Raw genomic sequence first — 21,795 nt, 5'->3', positions numbered from 1 at the left:
CTCATAAATGGTTAAATACAGAAAGCATGTTGGACATATTTTGGGTGCTATAGTCATGATAGTAAGTATATTTTCAATACTCATACATCAAGTTGCCAAGTTTTCCAATATATTATTATTTGTTGATATTATATTATGGTGCTCTGTGTTGTTCTCATTTACGTATTTAACAACAGTATCAAAATACTCGGGTCTTGAAATAAATGCACATTAGTCATGAACAATGGTAACTACTCTCTTGTGTTATTTTTGACAGAAGTAAAATTCATACATGAACAAATTTTGGCTAGTTGATTTTCTGTTTGGCTAGTTACTTTGGAAGGTAACTAGTCCGGCTGGCTGGTGAAAAAATATATGAATTTCTAGGCCTGTTGACATAATATGGATTACCATATGACCAGTTATGGACCTGTGCATGCGCTCTTAATAAAACCATTGGGAAAAGTCACATGACTGGGCAGATACGTATTTTTGAAATCTGGTCCAGAAAAAGCTGTATGCGGCCCTAGACCCGTTTCCCTTGCTTCAGCTGTTTTCATTTTGCTCTGAAAAATGTGACAACTGTGTACGGTGAAAGTGAATTTTATTATCCAGATGATTTATCAGAAACACACCTAATTGAACAAGCTGAAATTGTCGCAGAAAATGGAAAAAAAAAAAAAAAAAGATACTTTTGAGCAAAGGAATTCACTTGTTTATGCAAGGACAACAAGAAGAAAACATCATTAAAAAAATTAAGTATGACATGAATGTTTTCAAAAGATTTGCTGAAGTTAAGAAGGAAAGAGACATAAGTCATCTCCTCTAAGGAGCAAGACAGCTTGCTATGTAGTTTCTATACACAAGCGAAGAAAAAAGGAAATTTAGACTACAAACCTGACACTGGCTTCCTTTTTGCAAAGTATTCAATGCTACTTTGATGACAGCAGCAAGATCTCTGCACACCATTGTTCATCGTTTTCCACTGTGTATGTTAGTTAATAAAGGTCATGTGATAAAATGCTTATTGACTGAGTTAGGTCAGGCTGGACGGGAAAATATTTGGCTCTTGGTCATTTGTACGGACGTCGCTGTGCTCGGTTTGTATGGCATGACCTCAAGCCAATCATTTTTCCCATCCGGCCCTCCCACTCGGTCAGTAAGTATGTTCCATATGTCATTTCATAGTTTTGATGTCTTCAGTATTGTTCTACAATGTAGAAAATATTCAAAATACAGAAAATCCTATGAATGTGCAGGTATGTCCAAACTTTTGACTGGTACTGTGTGTGTGTGTGTGTGTGTGTGTGTGTGTGTGTGTGTGTGTGTGTGTGTGTGCACACGTTTCTGCTCATCAGTACTTATTGCAAGCGGTATTATTTTATATACCAAGTTCCTCATTTGTACAAAGTGTACCAATAATTCTGGAGGGCAGTATATATGTACATTAAATGGGATATCTAGACATAATACATTAACTGAGAGGCAGTTAGAAAGGCAAAGCCTGGGCAAACAAGGCACGAGGGACATTTGAAATATGCATTAGGGGAAATGAAACACTGGATGGAATATAAGTATTCAAAGTGCCTCACCACACCCGGGAAGATCTTCCTTAATCTGTCCACTGCAGCTAAGGCTTTAGTTTTCCCTCCACTTAGGCAGTCCTCAAACTCATAAAGAGCCTGACGCACTGGGTTCGAGTAGGAGATCCTTGCATTGTCCACAAATGTGATGTGTCTCACTCCCCAGCCCTAGAGACAAAACAAAAACAGAACATCTCTAGCTGAATGGAAATATAGGTTTATGTTTTGCGAAAGAACACCACCAAGGTCTTGCCATCATTATGCCACATGTTAAAAGTCACAGAATGAAATATGCAGACTGCAGACAACAACAGACTTCTATTCAAGCTTGCAAGGTATTTTTGTACTATTATAAAAGAATGTATACAACCCCAATTCCAAAAAAGTTGGACTCTGTGCAAACTGGAAATAAAAACAATGCGATATTTTGCAAATCACGGAAACCCTACATTTCATTGAAAATAGTACAAAGACAACATATCACATGTTGAAACTGAGAAATGTAATTGTTTTTTGAAAAACATATGCTCATTTTGAATTTGATGCCAGTAAAAACATTCCAAAAAAGTTGAGACAGGGACATGTTCACCACTGTGTTGCATCACCTCAACTTTTAACAGCCGTCTGTAAATGTTTGGGAACTGAGGAGACCAATTGCTGTAGTTTTGAAAGAGAAAAGTTGTCCCTGATATAATAATTTCAGCTGCTCAACAGTTCAGGGCGTCCTTTGTCATATTTTGCGCTTCGTAATGCGCCAAATGTTTTAAATGGGGGACAGGTCTGGACTGCAGGCAGGCCAGTTTAGCACCTGGACTCTTTTACTACAGATCCATGCAGTTTTACTATGTGCAGGAAGTGGTTTGGCATTGTCTTGCTGAAAGAAGGAAGGCCTTCCATGAAAAAGATTTTGTCTGGATGGCAGTATATTGATCTGAAACATGTATATATAAAATTCAGCATTAATGAGGCCTTCCCAGATATACAAGTGTGGCAGCGGGGGCGTGGTCAAGCGCCGGTCTGTGACAGGAGGGCGGAGTCAGGGAAGGTAAGTGGCAGAATCACTACACCTGATGTCAATTAACCTGTGTTTGTGTGTCTTCCCAGTGACCGCGCCCTACTTAAGGAGGGAGAGCGAGAGCAGAGGGGCTCTTCCCCGAACCAGACGCCGGTTGTGTGTGTGTCTGTTTAAGTTTATGAAGTTGTTCACTGCAAAGTGTGGCAATAAAACCCCGTTTTCGAACCTGATCTCTGTCCTGCCGTCCTCTGTGCTCCACCCACCCATACAAACTGTTACAGTGGTGCTGAAACCTGGGACCTGGAACGCAGAAGCCAAACAGCCCCATGGAGTCTTCCCTGTTCGCCGACCTGGTCCACGCCCTCGCCACGGCCCAGCAAAGCCAGTACCAGGCGCTAGCCACTCTCCGTAAGGAGCAGGAGCAGCGGTTCGAGGCCCTGGTGTTGGCCCAGCAAGAGGATCGACAGGCGTTCCGGCACCTCCTCGCATCGGCGGGGTCCACCAACGCTCCCACCGCAGGCCCGTCCCCCCTCAACCTAACAAAGATGGGCCCGCAGGACGACCCCGAGGCATTTATCACACTCTTTGAGCAAGTTGCGGAGACCTCGGGGTGGCCGATGGATCAGCGCGCGGCACACCTCCTCCCCCTGCTAACGGGAGAGGTGCAGCTGGCCGCGCTGCAGCTCCCCGCCGACCGCCGGCTGGCCTACGCGGACCTTCGCCGGGCCATACTCCAGCCTGTGGGGAGCACCCCCGAACAGCAGCGCCAGCACTTCCACGCTTTGCGCTTGGAGGAAGTCGGCCGGCCGTTCGCGTTTGGCCAGCAACTCCGGGACGCCTGCTGGCGGTGGTTGAGGGCCAACAACCGCGACGCTGAGGAGATCGTCGACCAGGTGGTACTGGAACAGTTCATCGCACACTTGCCAGCAGGAACCACGGAGTGGGTCCAGTGCCACCGCCCGGCATCGCTGGATCAGGCCATCGAGCTGGCGGAGGACCATTTGGCGGTTGTCCCGGCGGCAGGACAGCAGACAGCCTCTTCTCTTCTCTCCTCTTCTCTCTCTCCCTCTCCTCCTGTGTCCCGTCCTCGCCCCATTCCCCCACCGTGGAGGCAGGGGCCGGTGCCACCCCAGCCGGCCCGCCGCACCCGTGGTGCCGGCCCGCCGCACCCGTGGTGCCCTCCCGTTTTTCCCTTCCGTGTCTGTCTCTCCCCCTCCTCAGCTGAGTGAGCCCCAGAACGGGGCTTCCTCTCTTCCCAGAGAGGAAGCCCGGGCCGGTTTGCTGGCGCTGCGGGGAGCCGGGCCACCTCCAACAGCAGTGCACGGCCATGGAGGTGGGTGCAGTGGTTCGGATCCCCGACACGCCAGGAGCCGCCCTCGATCGGGCCGGAGCGTATCGCATACCGGTGAGTATTCAAGGGGATACGTATCAGGCGTTGGTGGATTCCGGTTGTAATCAAACCTCAATTCACCAAAGCCTGGTGCAAAACGAGGCATTGGGGGGAGCACAGGGGGTGAAGGTGTGTCTGCACGGGGATGTTCACAGCTACCCTTTGGTGTCGGTCCACATTTTTTTACGAGGGGAAAAAATTTATAGTAAAGGCGGCGGTTAATCCTCGCCTCACCCACTTGATAATTTTGGGGACTGATTGGCCAGGATTCGGGGAGTTGATGAGCCGTTTAGTGACGAGTGGGTCCTGCCATACGTCAGCAGGGGGAGGTCCCGGTGTCGCCTTGGCGGGAGCAGCTGTCACAGAGCCATCTACGTCATCTCCGCGTCAGAGTGAGGAGCCACAGGCCCCTCCTCTCTCTCTCTCTGGGAATCCCTTGCGGATTTCCCATTAGAACAGTCGCGAGACGAGACTCTGCGGCATGCGTTTGACCAAGTGAGAGTAATCGATGGTCAAACGCTCCTGCCGAACGCCACCCCGTCCTTTCCCTATTTTTCTATTATGAAGGATAGATTATACCGAGTGACGCAGGACACTCAGACGAAAGAGCAAATCACGCAGCTTTTAATTCCAAAGAGCCGCCGGGAATGGGTATTCCAGGCGGCTCACTTTAATCCCATGGCTGGACACCAAGGGCAGGATAAGACACTAGCCCGAATAATGGCCCGGTTCTATTGGCCAGGGATTCGCGCCGATGTTTGTAGGTGGTGTACGGCGTGCCGCGAATGCCAGTTAGTAAATCCAGTGGCCATTCCAAAAGCGCCTTTGTGCCCTCTACCATTACTCGAGACCCCGTTCGAAAGAATTGGGATGGATCTCGTCGGGCCATTAAATCGGTCAGCACGAGGGTACCGCTTTATATTAGTTCTGGTGGACTATGCAACGCGATAACCGGAAGCAGTGCCTCTGCGCAATATCTCAGCACGCAGTATTGCGGAGGCGCTCTTCCGCGTCATCTCCCGAGTTGGAATCCCGAAAGAGATTCTGACTGATCAAGGCACCACGTTTGTCACGAACACTGCGCGAACTGTATGGGTTATTGGGGATTAAGCCGATCCGCACCAGCGTGCATCACCCACAAACGGACGGTTTAGTGGAACGGTTCAATCGCACCCTCAAGAATATAATAAAATTCGTAAGTGAGGATGCACGTAATTGGGATAAGTGGCTCGAGCCCTTGTTGTTTTCAGTGCGAGAGGTCCCCCAAGCCTCCACGGGGTTCTCCCCGTTCGAATTATTATATGGGCGTAAGCCGCGCGGCATTCTAGATGTGCTGCGGGAAAATTGGGAGGAGGGACCTTCACAAAGTAAAAACGAAATTCAATATGTTATGGACCTGTGCGCAAAACTCCACAAGCTCATCCACCTAACCCAGGAGAATTTGCGGCAGGCCAAAGAACGGCAAGCCCGCCTGTACAACAAGGGTACGCGCCTTAGGGAGTTTGCACCGGGAGATAAGGTACTCGTACTGTTGCCCTCATCGAGCTCCAAATTGATCGCCAAGTGGCAAGGACCCTTTGAGGTCACACAGCGAGTCAGGGACGTCGACTACGAGGTGAGGCGAATGGACAGGGGTGGGGCGCTACAGATTTACCACCTCAATCTGCTTAAACTCTGGAATGAGGAGGTCCCCGTGGCGTTGGTGTCGGTGGTTCCGGAGAAGGCGGAGCTGGGACCGGAGGTTCAAAAGGGGGCATTGGCGTCACGTACCTCTCCGGTCCCCTGTGGAGACCACCTCTCCCCGACCCAACTCGCAGAGGTCGCCCAGTTGCGGACCGAGTTTTCAGACGCGTTCTCGCCCCTGCCCGGTCGCACGGACCTCATAGAGCACCACATTGAGACGCCCCCAGGGGTGGTAGTGCGTAGCCGCCCTTACAGGCTACCCGAACATAAAAAAAAAGGTGGTTCGGAAGAACTCGAGGCCATGCTCGAAATGGGCATCATCAAGGAGTCCCACAGTGACTGGAGCAGCCCGGTGGTCTTGGTACCCAAGGCCGATGGGTCGGTCCGGTTCTGTGTGGACTATAGAAAAAAGTCAACGCGGTGTCTAAATTTGACGCGTACCCAATGCCTCGTATTGATGAGTTGCTCGATCGACTAGGCACAGCTCGCTTTTATTCGACACTGGATTTAACAAAGGGGTACTGGCAGATCCCCTTGACTCCTCTATCCCGAGAAAAAACACATCCTTTTCCACACCGTTCGGATTACACCAATTCGTCACACTTCCTTTTGGGCTGTTTGGGGTGCCCGCTACGTTTCAGCGGCTGATGGACCGGGTCCTCCGCCCCCACGCCACTTATGCGGCCGCCTACCTCGATGACATTATCGTCTATAGTAATGACTGGCCAAGGCACCTCGAACATCTGAGGGCCGTCCTTAGGTCGCTGAGGCGAGCGGGTCTCACAGCCAACCCAAAGAAGTGTGCGATTGGGCGGCTGGAAGTACGGTATCTGGGCTTCCACTTGGGCAACGGGCAGGTGTGTCCCCAAATTAACAAGACAGCAGCAATTGCGGCCTGCCCGAGGCCCAAGACCCAAAAGGGGGTGAGACGGTTCCTGGGGCTGGCTGGCTATTATCGTAGGTTTATACCTAATTATTCGGATGTCACCAACCCGCTGACTGATCTGACTAAAAAGGGGGCACCAGATTCAGACGGCCGCCTGGCCTGAGTCGGGCGGTGGGGGTATGTGGCAGCGGGGGCGTGGTCAAGTGCCGGTCTGTGACAGGAGGGCGGAGTCAGGGAAGGTAAGTGGCAGAATCACTACACCTGATGTCAATTAACCTGTGTTTGTGTGTCTTCCCAGTGACCGCGCCCTACTTAAGGAGGGAGAGCAAGAGCAGAGGGGCTCTTCCCCGAACCAGACGCCGGTTGTGTGTGTGTGTCTGTTTAAGTTTATGAAGTTGTTCACTGCAAAGTGTGGCAATAAAACCCCGTTTTTGAACCTGATCTCTGTCCTGCCGTCCTCTGTGCTCCACCCACCCATACAAACGGTTACAACAAGCTACCCATGTCATGTGCACTAACGCACCCTCATACCATCACAGATGTCGGCTTTTGAACTGTGCACTGATAACAAGCCGGATGGTCCCTCTCCTCTTCAGCCTGGAGGACGTGGAGTCCATGATTTCTAAAAAGAATTTCTACTTTTGATTTGTCAGACTTCGGGACAATTTTCCACTTAAAATTGGAAAACTGAGTACATTTCTATTTTATTCAAATAAAAATTCAAAATAAGCATACATTTAAAAAAATAATAATACAATTTCTCAGTTTCAACATTTTATATGTTGTCTTTGTACTATTTTCAATGAAATACAGGGTTTCCATTATTTGCAAATCTTCACATTCTGTTTTTATTTATGTTTTACACAGTGTCCCAACTTTTTTGGAATTGGGGTTGTATAAGGGATTGGATAACATATCTCTGCTTCTGTGAACATCTAGTTTCAGTGAAATAACCGAGGTGATTTTCTTTACTTCTTAACAAGCCAATTCTGCAGAGATTTGTCATTGAAATTTCAAAGAAAATATTATAATTATCTACATCTGACTGCACTGCATCAGTTACTGTGATACACTTCTTGTATGTCATGATTCAGGTCATCTGAATCAAATCAATATGTACAGTATATTACAGTGGCACTTTATACGATAAGGCCATGAGATACAATTCAGACCCAGTGAGTGTTTAGGGACGCTTAAAGTGCATATTCTGGACCAGTTTCGTGTTTTGTTATATGAAAGTATGTCCCTTTACACACTCATCCAGAAGGGTAATTTTGCACAAGGCCATCTGTCTACAGCAGAAAAAAATAAAATAACAAAACGTGTCTGGAAAAATCCCAAGAGAGTCTGGAGCCAGATTCGTGACATTATCTGTGGAAGTGCGAGCAGGCTGCGCGAGCTTTGCACGGTTTCAGTGCACAGCCTGTGTAGACCAAGCGCTCCCATTTCTCTCTCATTGTCCGGTCTTTTGGAAAACAATGAGTACTAATCCCATCAAGATTGGTGTTGCTACACCCTCCTACGATACATTTGTTAACCATTTTAATAATTACGTGATAACGTTGAAGAAATTTGCAGAAAACCATCAGGTCGTTTTCTCATAAACAAACCAGCGCTGACATATGATTCAGAAGGAGGCGTCCCGCAGATGACGTCATGAAAATCAATGTTTCCCGGGAAATCCAAATGGCAAGTTTTTTCAGAGGCGGACCAATTCAACTCAAATGGCTTGATTTCAACTGAATTTTTCTGATATTTCGCAAGGTAAAAAAATTGCAGAGAATGCAGAATGTTACAGATATTTGACCAAAGTTTAATATAAAATAGGAGAATTACATTGATCTTGCTCCTGAATTTACACGTGATATGCACTTTAAGTTTCCTTAAGGAACTCTTAAGAACTCTTAAGGAACTCTGGCGCTCACAATACTACTGGACTTTTTTTTTTTTTATTAGAAATGGGTTCCATTGTTAAAAAACAGTTGGGAAAAGAATGGTTCAGTAATCACAGAATCCAGCTTCTGGCATTTCAGTCCCCTGACCTAAATGTTACTGAAGACCTGTGCAGTGAGTTGAAGTAGAGTGTCTACAAGACAGAATTCTGGACCATGGAGGATCAGGAGAGATTCTGTGTTGAGGAGTTGTCACAGATTCTCATTACACATTAGCAGAGAAGACTCAGTGCTGCTATGTTGGCAAAGGGAGGTCAAAGAAAGTACTAAATGCAGGAGTGCCAATAAATGTGACCTGTGGCTTTGTTAAAATTATATTTACCAAGGGTGCAAACAGTTGTAGAGTTGACCGTATATTGTAATTGTGAGTCTACAAAGAAAGCTGTGTCTAACATTTGAAGAAAAAAAAATATATTAAATATTAACATGCCATTAGATATGTATTCTTTTTTTCCCTCTCAATAAAGAACAAGAATTTTATCAAGCAGCATTAAATGCATTGTCAAATGCACGTCTCTCACCATGAGTGTCCTTGCCACATTGCAGCCCAGTGTCCCAGCTCCAAGCAGGAGACATTTGGTGGACACAACTTTATCCAAGTCCAGAGAAGGAACAAGCCGCCAGCGCATCAACTTCAGATTAAGATCAACTGATGATTCTGCAAGTCTGACACACACAAAGTTTTCTTGATATGAACAGTGTAAGTTTTCTGGACACGCTTCAATGAGCCAAAACATACATTCTTTCATATAGAAAAAGAAGAAGCCTTTATCATATGCACACTCAAGCACAGTGAAATTCCTCCTCTGCATTTAACCCATCTTCTGAAGCAGTGAACACACGCATGCGCGCACACACACACACACACACAAGTGAGCAATGAACACACACACACATACCCACAGCAGTGAGCAGCTATGCTACAGTGCCTGGGTAGCAGTTGGGGGTTAGGTGCCTTGCTCAAGGGCACTTCAGCCATGAGAGAGAGGGAGGGGAAAGTGCAGTTTATTCACTCAATTCCCCTCACATTTTTCCTGCCAGTCCTGGGACTCGAACCCGGGAAGGCTGCTTCTCTAACCTTCAGGCCATGGCTGCCCCCATGACCTGACATGAGAATCAATGTTGATTATCAAAACAGCACTTGTCAAGGTCTGGAAGAGATGATAAGCAAACAGTCAACTGAGCAGGTGTTAAAACCCAAACGAGTTTTATCAAAGCGAAATCCTTATGGCCATGAGTCGGAGCATCTCCAAAACAGCAAGGCTTTTGGGGTGCTTCTGGTCAGCAGTAGCGAGTAGTGTTGTACTTCAGATTGGTCTCAAGAATGGTCTCAAGGCCACTTTTTGAAGGTCTTGTCTTAGAATCGACCAGATTTTTACATGGTCTTGACATAGAGGACTCAATTTTATTTCAAGACTGGTCAAGACCACAACTGTAGGGATATCAGTAAATTGCCTGTGTATTGCCTGATTTATTTGTTAATATCATTACTGTGATTGGCTATAAAATTTCCTGCTTCAAAAGCAACCATTAACATGCATCATTGCTAATTTTAAATTTCTGTTACTGTTAACGGTTGTCACCCCTCCCGATCCCCTTCACACACCCTGGTCTGGTTCTGGTCTTGTCCTGCCTTTTCCTTGATCTTGACTTAGTCTCAACCCCTCAAAGTCTTGTCTTGTCCTCGACACACTCTGGTTTCGGTCATGACTTCATCTCAGTTTAGGTAGTCTTAACACCAACACTAGTCACGAGTATCTACAGACAGTGATGGGAGGGAGGAGGGACAAACCACAAACCGGTGTCAGAGTATTGAGCACTCAAGCAGATATTCTGCTGGGAAATCCTGGGTCTGGCCATTCACGTGGATGTCAATTTGACACATGCCACCTACCTAAACATCGTTGTGGACCAGGTACACCTTTCATGGCAATGTTATTCCCTGATAGCAGTGGCCTCTTTCAGCAGGATAATGTGCCCTGCCACACTGCACAAAGTGTTCAAGAATGGTTTGAGGAACCTGACTGTGGCTCCACCTCATAAATGTATAGGACTTGAAGGATCTGCTGTAAACATGTTGGTACAAGATACCACAGGTTACCTTCGGAGGTCTTCTAGAGTCCATGCCTTGGTGGGTCAGAGCTGTTTTGGTGGCACCACAAGGACCAACACCAATGTTTTGGCTGTCCTTTATGTGAAGTTGCCAGAAGATATTTATGATCAAATTGCACATCATAAGTAATCTCTGTATAATTAACAAAGAACAGTGTGTGTTCATGATATAAAATTTCATGTGTATGACATACATCTCATTTTAACACAAATTGATTGGCTTGCCTGAAGCACTTGTTGTAGTACTTGGGGCTGCACATGTTGAGCAATATTAGGTCACATGACCATACATGGGCTGTTCCTAGGAACTCAATCTCTCAAAAATAGAACTTCCTGGAGAAGTGTCTTTATACTGAAGGAGACGTAAAACAACTTCTCCCACAGGATACATTTGAACCTTTACCTCGGGTTATTTCTACTGTTTATTGATGGAAGGTAAAATACATCTTAAATCTTTCTAGATGCCTACACGTACACAACATACAAAAGAAATTACTGACATAACTGATTCAAATGGGACTAAAATCCCAGGCATATTGTGGTGTTAATTACATTACTCCACCTCTCCATGCAAAAACAACCAATCCAAACGGGGTTAAAGACAATAATGACAATATAATTGATAATTGACAATTAAATAGTTAAATATAGAAATATATATGTTAATTATTCAACAATACCTTTTTGGGTCCATGCATTCACTGAGATTGACACTTCGAGGTCCCATTGCTCCTTTGGGGTTCTTCTCCCAGCCCACACTCTTTGGACAAGCTTTGAAAGACAAAATACTTTAATACTGTAGTAACTGCAGATTGACTGTATTTCTAAAGAAATTTACCAAAAAAGTAGCTCATATCATCTCTAGCCGCTTTATCCTGTTCTACTGCTAGTGAAAAAACCCCTTAATTTTCAATTGTGGAAAAAAGTCTTTTAGAGAAAGCAACATAACCAACAAGAATGCTCTGAGACCACAATATCCCCCGCTGGCAACTACGCCATAACTCTGGTAAAATGTGACTGAATTGAACGAAATTGCAATATGGGTATTATCAACATATAACAAAGAATCCTGTCGTTTCATGAAATTCCTCCAAAGATTATGAGAGGAGTTAATTTCAGAAGGTGCACACCCTTCCCGGGACGGACAGACAGACGGAAATCGCCATGACATAATCCCCCTTCGGGCCTTTTGGCCAGCGGGGGATAAAAATTGTGAGGGAAGTTGATTTCAGAAAGTAAGCACACCTTGATGAAATTCCCAAAGTCCAAGTTTGTTAATAATCAAGGCCATAACTCTGGTGAAATTTGCCCAAATTAAACAAAATTTCAATGTGTATATAACTGTCATAACACAAAGCCTTTTCCCAAGTTTGGTGAAATTCCTCCACAAATTGTGAGAGGAGTTGATTTCAGAAGAACGTACACACTCATGAAATTGTTAAAGTAGAAGTTATTTAATCAAGGGTCAGAATTCTGGTAAAATTTTCACAAACAAAATTAAAATCGCAATATATGTGTATTACCATCATATAACAAGGCCTTCTGCCAAGCTTTGAGAAGTTCGTCCAAAAACTGTGAGAGAAGTTGATGTCAGAAGGCGAGCACACCTTCATGAAATTGTCAAATTATACGTTTGTTAATCAAGGGCTGTAACTCTGGTAAAATGTGACTGAATTTAACGAAATTACAATATGTGTATTACCGACATATAACAAAGAATCCTGCCAAGTTTCATGAAATTCCTTCAAAAATTGTAAGAGGAGTTGATTTCAGAAGGCGAGTACCCTTCTCGGGACGGACACCACCACGACATAATCCCCCTTCGGGCCTTTCGGCCAGCGGGGGACAGAAATTGTATAAAACTTATTCTGACATCATGGCAGATTAGCAACGCTAAATCTATACAACATTCCTCATACCCTAAACGTATAAACCAAGACCTGTTTGGTGTATCACATTTGCTTCTTGTGTTTTTGACTGGCGCTAACAAGAAATGGAATTATACAAAATGGCCATTGCGGCCATCTGAGAATCAGACCCAGATACGCCTGTTGAACATCCCATTCCACATTTAGTTGCTGCTATAATAACCTTCACTCTTATGGGAAGGCTTTCCTCTAGATTTTGGAGTGTGGCTATGGTGATTTGCCCATTCATCCACAAAACTATTAGTGAAGTCAGGCACTGATGTTGAGTGATAAGGTCTGGTATGCAGTCAGTATACCAGTTCATCCCAAAGGTGTTCAGTGAGGTTAAGGTTAAGGCCACTCAAGTTCTTCCACTCCAACCTTGCCAAACCATGTCTTCATGAAGCTCGCCTTGTGCACTGGAGCATTGTCATGTTGGAATAAGTTTGGTCCCCTTAGTTCCAATAAAGGGAAATCTTAATGCAACAGCATACAAGATCAACTGTGAGCTACTGCTTACTTATGTATCCCCCCCGCTCTCGCTTATATCAGAATGCAAGCAATCAAAGGAATACGACACTTATTATGAATGTTGACTTCAACAAATAATGAACCCTGAAACAAGTAAATAAAGGGCAGTGTCTCTCCCCAGGGATTTCAGATAGCATCCTGGTAAACTGTCATAATAGTATCAAAATCCACCCTATATGTTTTGTAAATACATTCAGTCAGTAAACAGGAAGTCGATGTGCGACAGACCTGAAAACGATATACACGGTATAGAACCCCAAGCTGAAGCTCCATACCAAATTTCAAGCAGTTGCGATTTGTAGTTGCTGAGAAAAAGGTTATGAAAATTTTGTAAATATATGCTGTGTGTTTCATACATACATTCAGTCGGTAAACAGGAAGTCGATGTGCGACAGACCTGAAAACAGTATACACAGTATAGAACCCCAAGCTGAAATTTGGTACCAAGTGGCTATGATTTGTGGTTGCTGAGAAAAAGGGCATTTCAGACGGACGGACGGACGGACAGAGGTAAATCAGTATACTCCCCTCCTTCGGAGCGGGGATATAATAAAGACATTCTAGACGATTGTGTGTTTCCAACTTTGTGGCAACAGGTTGGGGAAGAACCATATTTGAGTGTGAAGCCCAAAGGGTTTAATTCTCCTTACACCAAAACAATTGTGCATTTGAGTGTGTACATACCGTACAGTGGATATAAAAAATCTACACTGCCCTGTGAAAACTGCAGGCTTTTGTGATCTAAAGAAATGAAACCAAGATTTAAAAAAAAAAAAAAGCCAGATCTTTTTTCCTTCCTTTTAATGTGATGTAGCAACCAACAAAATGGTTATGGTTAATAAAGTGCTGGTCATGAAAAAACAGAAAAGGCTTTGCTGAGCTTTTGAAGACAAGGCTGACCTTCTTAAACAAGAAGGCCATTCACATTTTCATTCCTTGTGATCTTAATTGTAGGTAGGTCAGAGATTCGCTTTAATAACAGGTCAGACAGGTGTAATTCATAGAAGATTTCAGAAGTGTAAAGATTTAACTTGTTTCAAGCTGCACTATACCAAACAAGTTCACACAATGTTACAATCCTTGCACAATAATTAAGAATAACAATTGTGCATTAATATGACAAACAAAAGAGATGACACGGATTTGCACATGCCATTCAACTTCCTGCTGTGTTGATTACAACCCGCTGACAACCTAATCCAATTTCTGGGGTTTCTCTCAACCCCTCCGAATACCCGGTTGATCATTTTCGTATAAAAGCACATCCCAAAGGGTTTAATTCTCCTTACACCAAAGCAATTTGCCAAAGATAAAAGTTATTATTTATTAATAAACAACACATTATCCATACAAACAACAATGTATTCAAACAAGGACATACATATTATATATTTAATATTTCATACAAGCTGCATCCAGGACATGGAGCTCCAAAACCATGACATAAATGTCACTCGTGAGGAAATCGATGAATTGTTTGGATAAATTTGGGTAGTTTTTGTCTGAGTGTCTATATAAAAAAAAAATAAATAAAAAAAAAAATAAAAATAAAAAAAACATTGGCTTGAAGATATGAAGTTTATCTTCTCGTGTTGAAAAACTCGCATTTTTCATATGAAATATATCGTGGATCTGAGTAACATAAATATTGTCTGGCTTTGAGTGGTATATCAGATATATTCCATTCAGCTAGCATGATATTGAACGAGTCGAAGACGAGTTTTACATCTCCGACGTGTCTCTTTTCCAGTTTTTCAATGTCCATTGGTATTTTTTCTCTTGTAAATACGCATGAAGAATATCCATTGAAGTTTTGGTAGTCTTTTGGGTGTTGAGCGCGTCTTTCTCTTTCAAAATTCTCTCTAAATCTTCTGCTTCTAATGACATAAACCCCGCGGCCATGTTTGTGACAGTTTGCACCCAGTCACTCGCTAGCACGGAAGTTTTATGTCTCTGACGTGTCTCTTTTCCAGTTTTTTTATGTCCGTTGGTATGCTTTTCTCTTGTAAATATGCATGAAGAATATATAATGAAGTTTTGGTAGCCTTTCAGATGTTCAGTGCACCGAGCACTGAGTTAACCCCGTCTTCTCTCTCTCCCTGCTGACAAAGAAATGATTCTGTGCATGCGCAGCAGAAAAGTTTTGTCATTGGATCTTCGCATGAGCTCCGATGTGTGATGTCATGTTGTCTTGACAACATGCAAGATCATAACAATACTGCACGCTCCTTCTCCATTAGGGAGAGTGGCGTAATACATGGAGGATAAGCGATATGATAATACTGCATGCTACCAATAAACCCACTAGAAGGGAATAGAATACATGTTTTTATTCCATAGAAAAAAATGGCCTGTATGTATAATAATTTCTGATATTTTACTCCAATGACGTCACTCCCAGTGTTTTCCCACGGACAAGATGCGTATTGTCAACATGGCGAACCAGTTCAAAATTAAAATTCTTTTGAATAACTTGTGTATTTTTTTGTGAATGTCTCCATATAAAGAACATTACAGGGTGGCACGAATATATGAAGTTTATCTTCTCGTGCTGAAAAACATATATCACTTGAAGATAAACGTCATATTTTTGCACAACTGTGTAATATCCTATATATATGCCTGTATTTTGAGATGGAGAGACAGTTTGGATGAGAAAAGTGGCATAGAAAATAGGCTATATTGTCACTGAAACACATGGTTATGGGCAGTGCTACACATTATACTGCAGCAAGCCAGCAGGGACACGAGACCTGTGGTTGCTTCACTTTTTGGAGACATTACGCTGTTCATGTTTTATCCAGGCAAAAAGAAGTCAACACACTGAGTAATCGGATTCAATAAATCAAAATTAAATTACCTGATATATAGATTTTTTTTAACTCATCCTGAAAGTGTTACTTCACAGATTTTCTTTATATATGAAGAAGACTTATATGGTAGGGACAGATCGACGATTAGTGCTTTTAAAAACACGTTAAAGGATAAGGGAGGCTTTGGCTTGGTGTTGGATTTTGTTTAAAGTTGCAACATTGGAAAATTCTCCAGCGGTTACCTTCATGGCACCCAACAAAGGCTTAACCTTTCTGTCGAGGTAGTTCAGAAACCTGTCTTAATGTTTCAAGTGTGCACCGTGTGTGCGGTTAATCTGGGGTGTTCGAGCAGGGAACAAAATTTACCTGCAGACAGCGACAGACTGGGAAGTTTGACCTCAAGAAAAAGGCTGTGCTGCACTGAGCGACAGCCCTGAAGTGTCCGGTCTCTGAAGCACACGATTTCAAGTACGTCCAGCTGTGAACCCCTATAACACACACAGACACAAACACAGCAAAACTCTCAGAGCTGATTTGACTAACAACAGAAAAAGTGTGACATATAGAATTGAAGTGATACTAAAAATATGTTGTAACACTAAAGGAATCAACCACATAAGAGAGCTGGTGTTATTGAGAAGTGTTGGAGATTCAACTCCGACAGAGTTATGAAACTAAACTCTGGTGTTAAGCAGAGGTTTCGTTTTGTTTTAAATATGCATGGGAGTCATTTCAACTCTGCGTCTGAGTTGTATTGTTAACAATTTAGAAAGTGTTCATTTAACACTGCGAAGATCGGCACAAAAACACCAGCGTAGTGTACAACCCCGATTCCAAAAAAGTTGGGACAAAGTACAAATTGTAAATAAAAATGGAATGCAATGATGTGGAAGTTTCAAAATTCCATATTTTATTCAGAATAGAACATAGATGACATATCAAATGTTTAAACTGAGAAAATGTATCATTTAAAGAGAAAAATTAGGTGATTTTAAATTTCATGACAACAACACATCTCAAAAAAGTTGGGACAAGGCCATGTTTACCACTGTGAGACATCCCCTTTTCTCTTTACAACAGTCTGTAAACGTCTGGGGACTGAGGAGACAAGTTGCTCAAGTTTAGGGATAGGAATGTTAACCCATTCTTGTCTAATGTAGGATTCTAGTTGCTCAACTGTCTTAGGTCTTTGTCGTATCTTCCGTTTTATGATGCGCCAAATGTTTTCTATGGGTGAAAGATCTGGACTGCAGGCTGGCCAGTTCAGTACCCGGACCCTTCTTCTACACAGCCTTGATGCTGTAATTGATGCAGTATGTGGTTTGGCATTGTCATGTTGGAAAATGCAAGGTCTTCCCTGAAAGAGATGTCGTCTGGATGGGAGCATATGTTGCTCTAGAACCTGGATATACCTTTCAGCATTGATGGTGTCTTTCCAGATGTGTAAGCTGCCCATGCCACACGCACTAATGCAACCCCATACCATCAGAGATGCAGGCTTCTGAACTGAGCGCTGATAACAACTTGGGTCGTCCTTCTCCTCTTTAGTCCGAATGACACGGCGTCCCTGATTTCCATAAAGAACTTCAAATTTTGATTCGTCTGACCACAGAACAGTTTTCCACTTTGCCACAGTTCATTTTAAATGAGCCTTGGCCCAGAGAAGACATCTGCGCTTCTGGATCATGTTTAGATACAGCTTCTTCTTTGAACTATACAGTTTTAGCTGGCAACGGCGGATGGCACGGTGAATTGTGTTCACAGATAATGTTCCCTGGAAATATTCCTGAGCCCATTTTGTGATTTCCAATACAGAAGCATGCCTGTATGTGATGCAGTGCCGTCTAAGGGCCCGAAGATCACGGGCATCCAGTATGGTTTTCTGGCCTTGACCCTTACGCACAGAGATTCTTCCAGATTCTCTGAATCTTTTGATGATATTATGCACTGTAGATGATATGTTCAAACTCTCTGCAATTTTACACTGTCGAACTCCTTTCTGATATTGCTCCACTATTTGTCGGCGCAGAATTAGGGGGATTGGTGATCCTCTTCCCATCTTTACTTCTGAGAGCCGCTGCCACTCCAAGATGCTCTTTTTATACCCAGCCATGTTAATGACCTATTGCCAATTGACCTAATGAGTTGCAATTTGGTCCTCCAGCTGTTCCTTTTTTGTACCTTTAACTTTTCCAGCCTCTTATTGCCCCGTCCCAACTTTTTTGAGATGTGTTGCTGTCATGAAATTTCAAATGAGCCAATATTTGGCATGAAATTTCAAAATGTCTCACTTTCGACATTTGATATGTTGTCTATGTTCTATTGTGAATACAGTATCAGTTTTTGAGATTTGTAAATTATTGCATTCCGTTTTTATTGACAATTTGTACTTTGTGCCAAATTTTTTGGAATTGGGGTTGTACAATACCAACTTTCTCTGAGTTTATTTAACACCATTATAGTATTTGCTGTGTGGTTACAGCAGCATCATTAAAATACAGAGCAGCACAGATAATGTTAGTGAGTTAAATATACTTATGGCACATGCTTTGTCTGGAACCCATCTACAGTATGGGTTCACTGTCTTCTCAGTTATAAACACAACTTTCAATCCCTTATTATTTCATATGCAAATGCAAAAACGCTGTTAAATAAGGCTCCTTTCACAGCTGAACTGTAATATTCGGAACAGTTATATTCTTGAAATTTCTTGTACTTAGCCAAATACAGAACAGCTCTCTGGAATGTAGTGAGGATTTGTTGATATAAACGATACTGCCAATGAGATGTGTTATGCATGTTATGACATGCTGTGAAGTATTATAGTGTGAATTCACCATTTACTGGCGAGGAGGATCAGAAAATTACGAAGAGGCCAGCCAGGATGTTGCAGAAGCGTGCATGGGTCATAAACAGCGACGGTAACCTACAAAACAAATCAGGAAACACAAATCACAAGCAGATTACACAAAACAAAACCTTAGTGTTTGCAAACCAGCTCAACTAATTAAATAATATTGGCTAGCGTTAAGTGGGATATCAGATATAGTCCATTCAACTAGCATGATACTGAATGAGTCAAAGACGAGTTCAAGATCATGCTAGCCGAGTGGAATATATCTGACAGACCATGAAAAAAAGCCAACCAATATTATTATTATTATTATTATTATTCATACACATTCCTCTTGGGTGCTCAACTCGACGTTCTCTTTCAAAATGCTCTTAAAATCTTCCAAAGCAAACCTCGGAGTCATGTTTGTTTACAAACTGTCACAGTTGCTTGCTAGCACAGAAGTTTTACATCTCTGACGTGTCTCTTTTCCAGTTTTTCAATGCCCGTATAAGCTTCATATCTTCAAGCCAACATGTGATTTTCTGTTTATTATATAGACACATTCACAAAGTACCCAAATTTATCAAAACAATTCATCGATTTCCTCATGAGTGACATATAGAGATTTATGTCACAGTTTTGAATCTCCATGTCCTGGATGGAACTCATATGAAAAATACGAGTGGTGTATTTCTCAGTAAAACACTTGTAATATAATATAAATCCATCCATCAATTATCCATAACCGCTTATCCTGTACAGGGTCACAGGCAAGCTGGAGCCTATCCCAGCTGACTACAGGTGAGAGGCGGGGTACACCCTGGACAAGTCGCCAGAATATCGCAGGGCTGACACATAGACACAGACAACCATTCACACTCACATTCACACCTACGGTCGATTTAGAGCCACCAGTTAACCTAACCTGCATGTCTTTGGACTGTGACGGAAACCCACGCAGACACGGGGAGAACATGCAAACTCCACACAGAAAGGCCTTCGCTGGCTGCTGGGCTCGAGCCCAGGACCTTCTTGCTGTGAGTCAACAGTGTTAACCACTACACCACCGTGTTGCCCCCATATAACATAATGCAATATACATTTAAAGAATTTTTTTTTTTTGGGGGGGGGGGCTTTTTTCACCTTTATTATTGGATAGGACAGTGTAGAGACAGGAAATGAGTGGGAGAGAGAGACGGGGAGGGACCGGGAAATGACCTCGGGCCGGAATCGAACCCGGGTCCCCGGATTTATGGTATGGCGCCTTATCCACCTGAGCCACGACGCCCCATGCAATATACATTTAAACAGCAGCTGCATAACTTTACTCTGGCCTCCAAAGTTGGAGAGTTGCTGTACATTTGAATACATGTTAGAGGACAGACATTCCTTCCTATTTTTTACATGAATTGCCCATAAACATAGCATGTCTTGTCTTAAAAACAAGCATCGTAAACAGAAAAATGGCACTTACTGTCAGCTTTTTTTGTTTAACCCACACAAAAGATATGATTCTGTTGTCAGTTCTTGGTATCTCAAGAAAATGCTCTTGGATATCTCGAGATAACACGATAATTCTCGCAACAATGCCAGCATGGCCGTTCTTGGCTTCCGTATGGATGCCAGAAATTATTTTTCCTCTGGATTATTTCCTTGAAAGAGAGAAGACTTAACCCAGCGAGTCCATTTTTGGAAAATACATCCTTTACATATCTATATTTTGAAGATGCAACCACCAGAACAAATCAATAATACAAGCAGAATAATCACACACTGTCATACAGCGTGCACTATAGTGTACTTGCACTGTGCACTTACAGTACTGTGTACTTGACTTCTGTGTCCTGGTATAGAACACTGGCAGACCAACACTAACACATGACCAATCACAGTACACTATCTCATGGCACTGAGTGTCCAGAAGAGTGTATAATTACACTCTAAATGAATCTAAAACATTTGTTCATCCAAGCTGTTGTTTATCCCTCTTTCTGAAATGAGCTTTCAACAAAAGACTGGTCGAGAGAGTCTATTTCAATCGATCAAGCTGTTCTCAGAGTGTACTTTAAGTAATTGTTGGTATTCAGCGATTTTCAAAAGGCCACCTGTACAGGCCACAGCTTCAATCTCAATTGTACCTTCTTTAGATCTGTGAAGAAGGAGCCCCAGTCTTTCAGCAGAGCCACTTCAACGGTCTCCTCGGAGTACTTCACGAGGAAATACGGCACAGCTGTAGTTCCATTCAAGGAACATAACCCATCATAGGCTGCTTGAAAAGCAGACACCTGAAAAGAAAAAAAAAAAAAAAATTATATTATATATATATATATATATATATATATATATATATATATATATATATATATAGCCCTAAACAGAAAAAAATTATATCATTTTCATTCAGAGTTATATATTTATTAACTTAAGAGTCTGACTGGAAGTCATAAGTACTATCAAGCATGTTCTGCTGCCACAGAGGACTTTCACTGATGTTTGAATTTTGTTTATCATGCAGCGTCCACCATACTGGCGGGCAAACAAAGAAACAGCCACGACAGTTAGTAATAAAAATCAAGACAACTGCAGTCAGTACAATCTCTCTGTAACAATTAAAAATTTATTTCATACCAGCAGATCACATTACATCCAAAAGCTGAAACACGCAGGAATCACAGATCCATATAATTTACTCACAAATGTATTTATTTATTATTTAGTCTGCACACTGTGTTCACCGTTTCAGATGGTTTAAATGCAGAGGAATTTCCCTGTGCTTAAGTTTACATGTGACAAAAATAAAAAGCCTGCTTCTTCTTAATTTACCCATAAATGTATTTATTACACTTGAAGTGTTTGGCAAACCAGCTACCGGATTTGGGACGCCATGACATCCTGAATTATTTTTAGTATTTGTGACTTCTAAATACACCAGAGATGCTAAAGGCTTACAAAAGTACAGATGCCTACTGATATTTTGAGGCAGGTTTTGAATGTTATGGGAAATTCCAGATAAAGAAAAATACCTTATGATAAAAGTAAGCTCAAACATGGACTTCTAATAGTAATAAACAAGCCATGGCCTAGATCTAGCATATTTTATGGTGTTTA

General features: G+C 42.7%; 1 protein-coding gene across 2 annotated transcripts in view; it reads right to left on the bottom strand.

Moving 5' to 3' along the window:
• atg7 (ATG7 autophagy related 7 homolog (S. cerevisiae)) overlaps nucleotides 1–21,795 on the bottom strand; it is a 307,435-nt gene that overhangs the window by 262,739 nt on the left and 22,901 nt on the right. For both annotated transcript variants that reach the window (XM_060909788.1, XM_060909789.1), the window contains exons 7-12: nucleotides 20,826–20,972; nucleotides 18,689–18,777; nucleotides 16,218–16,339; nucleotides 11,281–11,371; nucleotides 9,010–9,154; nucleotides 1,572–1,730 (exon numbers count right to left, since the gene is read on the bottom strand). In XM_060909788.1, coding sequence (XP_060765771.1) covers nucleotides 1,572–1,730; nucleotides 9,010–9,154; nucleotides 11,281–11,371; nucleotides 16,218–16,339; nucleotides 18,689–18,777; nucleotides 20,826–20,972 — 753 coding nt within the window. The remainder of the gene's footprint in view (nucleotides 1–1,571; nucleotides 1,731–9,009; nucleotides 9,155–11,280; nucleotides 11,372–16,217; nucleotides 16,340–18,688; nucleotides 18,778–20,825; nucleotides 20,973–21,795) is intronic.

This window comes from Neoarius graeffei, chromosome 26 (assembly GCF_027579695.1).
Source record: "Neoarius graeffei isolate fNeoGra1 chromosome 26, fNeoGra1.pri, whole genome shotgun sequence".
Lineage (NCBI taxonomy): Eukaryota > Metazoa > Chordata > Actinopteri > Siluriformes > Ariidae > Neoarius > Neoarius graeffei.
Note: the sequence above shows the minus strand (reverse complement) of the source record. Positions and strands in the feature narration are given on the sequence as shown.